The 6,238-nt window shown below is 48.2% G+C and overlaps 1 protein-coding gene across 1 annotated transcript; it reads right to left on the reverse strand.

Annotated features, from left to right (window-relative positions):
* Nucleotides 1-2,482: 2,482 nt before the first annotated feature.
* Nucleotides 2,483-4,449, reverse strand: LOC136490143 (uncharacterized). The gene is made up of 3 exons (XM_066486626.1): nucleotides 4,395-4,449; nucleotides 4,194-4,253; nucleotides 2,483-4,088 (listed from the first exon to the last, which is right to left on the reverse strand). Exons 2-3 carry the CDS (start codon nucleotides 4,216-4,218, stop codon nucleotides 2,926-2,928), a joined length of 1,188 nt encoding a protein of 395 aa, XP_066342723.1. The 5' UTR covers nucleotides 4,219-4,253; nucleotides 4,395-4,449; the 3' UTR covers nucleotides 2,483-2,925.
* Between the last annotated feature and the right edge of the window lie 1,789 nt (nucleotides 4,450-6,238).

Genomic DNA, 6,238 nt, shown 5'->3' on the forward strand with positions numbered 1-6,238 from the left:
GCTCCTTGTCGGATCCGAGCCACGACCACCAGTTCGGAGACCCGCCACCGCCGTGCCGTTGCCGGAAGAGCCGCCCACTGCTGGATTTGCTCGCACCGAGGAGAAGTGCTGCTAGGGCCATGCCCTCACGAGCCACCACTGGGGTCGGGCCCCCGCTCGCTGTCTCCTTGGATCTGGTCGGGTCGTGCACGCTACGTCGCCGCCAAGTCTCGAGTGCCGCGCCGCTGGCGGGTCCTCCGCGCGCGCGCGTCGCTGTCGGGTGCCTGATCTGCGTGAGGCCCTATCGGAGGTGGAGGTGGACGGAGAATGGTGGAAGTGGAGTTGGAGGGAGCGCTGTGGAGGTGGAGGGGGCGCGGTGAAGTTAGATGAAGCGCGCTGGAGGTGGAGTTGGTGTACGAGAGAGACAGAGAGCGAGATATTTCTCCATTCGGCTGGCTCATTGGGTGGATAGGAATGGGTAGGGCCCACGCGTTACGACACTGTGCGACCATGGTTCAAACGAGTGGCCACTGCAACTCCTGTCGGCATCGGCACGGAAATCATTCCCATCGCGCGTGCAGGTCGAAGGCTAAAATGGGTGCTGTAGTCAAGGTGGGACTGGGCCTGATTTTGGTGGCGAATGTCTTATAAATATCTGCATCCATAAATGATTTACCGATACTCACATTTTAGACCGTCTCCGTAGATCCATATTTCGAGTTGGACATTTTTTTTTGACTGTCGACGTAAGTAAAACAGCCGTCTTCGTAAATAAAACGACTGTCTCCGTTTCGTCAGGTATTTTAGAAGATGGTTGGGTATTTTAGAAGATGGTTGGATTTTGTGACCGCCAATGTTAATGTTTGACAGTGCCTCATAAAATCAATTTTGTAGTAGTGGATACTTAATTACTAATGACACCGCGGTAACACACAAGTTAAAGTTAAGATGTTTCTTTGATTTAAAAAAGGTCCTAATACTAACTAAAGACAACCTAGCTAAAAGAAATTGACAAGGATGCAAATATTATTGTTGCTTCTGTAGTAATTATGAGAGTATTCAACACTTATTTTGTTTAGTGTAAATATGCTAAATTTCTCTGGCATGCGTTGCCATACGGTGTTTGGTATTCCCCCACTGCGTACTACTAGCAGGGGTGGTTGCTTCCTGTTGGTTCTTATGGCTCATTAGAAATGATACTGTTTTTGACAAGTACAGTACCAAAAAAATTTTGCAGGTCTTATTCAGGTACAAATTGGCTCCGGTGTTGAGGTCAGTTGCACTGAGGTGAAGAAAAAATAATATATCTACAAGACCTGTCAGACCATGGAGACATCGTTTTGGCCTTTTTTCCTCTTATGGATGGTCCATTATGTCTAGGATTATGGACTGATTTCCTATTATTTTTGTGAGCCTCCTTTAAATGTGGTGTGAGAATTTATTTTTAATAATGTGGTCTGATTTCTTACTTATGAATGAGAATGAACCTAAATGTTTATTCCATTATCTAAAAATGAATACGACGGTTACTTTTTTCGGTTACTGCTAGCTATGAGTTTGACGTCATCGCTGTGCAAATTGTGCATGCAGTGTGGCCTTTGGCCCCGTTTGTGTGCCCTTAAATTCGGCTTAATTCACTTTTTTTATTCGAAATAGTATTTTTTTCTTATAATTTTTTTTAGATTCATTTAGATTCCTCTAAACGAACAGGCCTTTGTACCCGTACCCGGTGAAGCACGCATGCTGGCCCAGCTGCTTGGCCCCACAAGCAGTTACTGGGTGCTGCTAGCCGTTGGCGTAAAACTACGCAAGCTCGAAACACAAGCAGGCTCGGTCCAGATAGCAGCAACTCGTAGCCCCGGGCGCGCACGCCTAGGCCTGGCCCGAGTGCTGGTGGTGCCGCCAGTGGGCTTCACGGGCAGGGAGCAGCAGGTTTTGGGCTTTTGGCGAAGGAAAAGAGTCCTTTAGGTTCGCTCAACTTCTGTGATCTACTCTCATCTACAAAATCAGTTTTTTGATCTCTCTTAATTTTCATCAAAACAGCAGGTGGAAAAAAATATTTTAAAAATTTAGGAAGGGTCGAAAACCCGGTTCATCTTATGAGGAGGAAAATCGAACGGTCACAAAAGTTGAGGAGGTCAAAAGGCTTTTTCTTGGTACACATTTATTTGAATTCATCCGGTTCTTCCCATATCTGATACACATTTGAATTGGGTGTCGTAACTCTCAAATAGCTCAATAGTTCCATAGACGTCCTTTTTTTTTTTGCATAATTTTCATAAAATATTTGAAGTCCATGGTAATATGAACGCTAGAACAAAACAAACATTGATTCAAGAGAACCGTCAAGACAAGATGCCAATTGCAAACTTCAGAGGGGCATGGACAGAAAGAACTAGACGCTGCATCTTATTGGATCAGCAGGAACCATGGCTGTGTCAGGCACTCATGTTTCACCAAGAAAGAAGCAAGTAATCCAGATTCACAGTTCACGGCTATTTAAACACATTTTGACTGGTTACCATTTACAGTACGAACTAATATCACTCTCCAAGATACACCACGCCACTAACAATAGCAGAATATTTCATCATGCTTGATCTGTATCCACTATCAAGTCAAAGGAAACCAGCAGCTTAAGACCAGTACAACAGGAAAAAAGACACGGGATAAATACCATCAGAAGCGCCAATTAAATACTTGCATTTCGAGCATTTGAGGCACATACATAAGCATTGATTGCAGAGATCGAGTTCTTCCTCTGATCTCAGTTCTCCTGCAACTGGGCAATCCCTCACCATACAGGCAGGAAACCGGGAACAAGATACAGATTTCTCCTACAAATGGGGTTGCAATACAGAATGCATCACAGTACACATTATCTCTGACAGCACACTGCAGCAACCACCAGCCACCACCCAGTACATCAGACGTGCCTGACGGAGATTACTCCGGAGGAAACAACCACACCGGGAAACCGAGGCTCTGCACTGGTGCACAAATGCGGCGAGGCAATGGCTCAACAATGAGCCTTGTCTTGCCATCTCTCATGTTGTACACAAATGCATCATGAGGGTTGTAATGATCAGGAACAAAGTAGATAAGGCCGCCTTCAACTCCACGGTAGTGACCAGCAGGAAAGGACTTGCAGCCGCCTGAACCAACAAAGATGCAGTCGCCACCAAAACTGTGGATCTCAGTGAGGCTAATTGGTTTCGTGCTGAAGTCCATCGCAAACACTTCAACCTTAAGAACTCTGTGCCTGACTTGGTAACCACCATAGTATCTGATGATCAACAACAGTCTTCCGCGCCACTCCACCATGTTGCAGCTCAATACATGATTGGACCCAAGAGGGGTAGGGAGGAGCTTCTCCAGCAGACAATCCTTCATACGAGAGAACTTGACCCCATGCCCATCCTCTGCGATTTCAAAGACGAAGAGGGATGGCGAGAATCTCCAGAGCATGTACAGTCTCCCCTGATAGAAGGCCATATCGATATGCCCAGCAATCAAAGAATGCTGCCAAACACGCCATGCCTTCATCCCAGGTCTCCAGAGCGCCAGTTCAGGCTTGGACCTGCAGAACGCGAAAGCAGCCACAATGCACTTGGGTCCCGTCTCAGGTGAACCAGATAGCGCCACTTTGCGCAGTGAGCAGGCCCAATGGCTGTGATCGGAATCGCCCAGGCGCGGTAGATGGAGCACCACGTGGGAGAAGGCATTCACCAAGAAGCACTCGCCGCCGGCCTGCCTGGCGCCTACGAGCCACGCATCAGAGGATCCCACACAGTCGGCATGGTCGGCATCCACCTCCGACGGCATCCAAGCGCGCCGCGCCGTCGCCGTCAGCACGCCCCCGGGGGTCATGCCGGCGAACCTGAACCTGGGCATCACCAGCACGGGCAGGGGCGGGACCACGCCGCGGCCGCGGGAGGCGGCGCGCCAGTTGCGGCACACGGACCGCACCCTGGCGCGGTCGGCGAGGCAGGGGAGGAAGCGGAGCACGACGCCCAGGGCGTCAGCCTGGAGGCCCGCCCACGGCGACGAGTCGCGCTCGGCGTCAAATCTTCGCCTCTTCTCTTGGGGCATTTCGTCGAACGCCTCGCCTGCACGAGCAGAGCCAGCCAGCCAACCACCTGAGTTTGTGACGGCCCCGCAGGAACCAAAATCAACGGCCACGAGGTACTCAGTACGGCAGCGGAGGAACTCACCGGCGGTGTCCGCGCCCGAATCCATCTCCGCCGGGAACCAGCGCCGTGGGGTCCCGTTATCTGACGAATCCGAACACCGCAGCAAGTTGAGCCAGAGAAGAACATGCAAGAATCAAGCAGGTTATGACTTCATGCTCGGTGAGTGATAAAGTAGCTCAAGAATTCGGGGCCTGCAACTGATTGAATCGGCGAGACGGCGACCTCGTTTTGCAGCAGGGACAGGGGCAGGATTGTTCGGAGACTGAGATCGTCTTGTTCTTCTGACCCCAAAAGGGCAAAGTGGATTCTGATTGTGCAATGCTCACAAAGGTACAGCTTGGTGAGCTACTGTTACTGCCGGATAAGGCAAGAGGTTAACTTTGTCCAAATAAAACTTATTTGAGCGCTCAGCATATTTTCTATTACAAAAATCACCACATATGGTTCCTATTCCTAATAAAAAAAAGAATCACCACAAATTCAGAAAAGGAAAAAAAAGGATAGGGGATCTAGGGTTTGGCAGTGGAGATTTACCTGATTAGATGAACTTGAGGGGATGGTCGACAGATCGATTGGACCGCTTGGGCAAGATGTTGCAAAGTTGAGACACTCCGACCATTGTGTTGGAGAATGGTCAGTTGGCGATGTAGGTTGAAGGAGGAGATGTCTCGCTGCGAGGGCAGTGGTTGAGTCACTTGGCCAATAAGGGTGGTGATGGAGTCGGAAGGGGATGGCTGGAGTTGATGAAGAACTCACTCGTGAAGAATGCGGGAGGGTCTTCTTTGGGGTGGAAGAGGAGCCTAAGGAGCTAACAAACTATGGGTGTGAGCGATGGAGGTGTAGTCGGGATTGATTGGGAGAAGATAGGAGAAACAATGGATGGGGGGTTAATTATACATACTTGGGGTGAGCGGTGGAAGCATAGTTAGGTCTGCGTGGTAGTAGATACAAGAAAAGTGTGAGTAGGATTAATTATATTATTATGGGTGAGCGGCGAGAGCATTGTCAGATTCGTGTAGGAGAAGAAAAGACAAAACGGTGGGTGTAGCTTTATTAGAATTTGGTGAGCAGTGCCAATGCACTTAGACATAAGTAAGAGAAGAAACAAGAAAGGGTGACTAGGGATCGTAAACTATGGGCGAGTTGTGGGGCCCAGTTTGGGCTCGGTTATGAAAAGAAACAAGAAAAAGATGAGTAGGGATTAATTGGGCGTGAGTGGACATCAGTTGGGTTTGGTGGGACAAGAACGAGAAAAGGGTGAGCGGGATTAATTCGGTTGAGGGTGAGCGGTGGCGATGCAATCTGGATTGAGTGGGATAAGGAATGAGAAAGGGTGTGTGGGCATTAACTAGATTGAAGATGAGCAGTGGGGCACCGTTGTTCTTGAGTAGAAGAAAAAACAAGAAAGGATTGGTGGGAATTTATTAGGATGTGGGGACGATGGTAGTGTATTTAGGTTGAAGTGGGGAAGAAACAAGAAATGATGAGCTAGATCAATTAAATTGTGGGTAAGTGGTGGAAGCATTAGACGGAAAATTGAGAAAGGTTGAGTAAAGATTAATTACGATGTGGGTGAAAGGTGACAACACATTTGGGCAGGTGAGAAAAGAAACAAGAAATGGTGAGCAAGGCTAATTATGTTTGACGTGAGTGGTGGCTTCGCATTTAGCATCGAGTGGGTAAAGAAACAAGTAAGGGTAAATGTGAATAACTACACTCTAGATGTATAGTGGGAGCACATTGTGAAAGGATCAAGATGCCCAAAAGGGGGGTGAATTGGGCTAATTCTAAATTCTTTGCAATAATTAAGCCCTACACTTTGCTCACTTCACCCCTTGTACCTAGAATGTGTTTCTATTGTTCTACCGCATAAAAGTTTTGCACCCTAAGTTCTAATCCTACTCTAGCATGGCAATTCTAGGAATGTAAAGACTTGAAATGAATTGCTCAAAAGTAAATTGCTCAAATTAAAGAGAGAAAGGAATGCGGCGATGTTTTGCCGAGGTATCAGAGAGTCGCCACTCCCCACTAGTCCTCGTTGGAGCACCCGCGCAAGGGTGTAGCTC

This window comes from Miscanthus floridulus, chromosome 10, assembly GCF_019320115.1.
Source record: "Miscanthus floridulus cultivar M001 chromosome 10, ASM1932011v1, whole genome shotgun sequence".
Classification (NCBI taxonomy): domain Eukaryota; kingdom Viridiplantae; phylum Streptophyta; class Magnoliopsida; order Poales; family Poaceae; genus Miscanthus; species Miscanthus floridulus.

Bases quoted from the DNA above. Each gene is read 5' to 3' on its own strand.
- LOC136490143 (XM_066486626.1), bottom strand. From the start codon at position 4,218: ATGGATTCGGGCGCGGACACCGCCG. The intron at 4,089-4,193 runs GTGAGTTCCTCC...CTGCTCGTGCAG, and splicing joins TTCGGGCGCGGACACCGCCG to GCGAGGCGTTCGACGAAATG.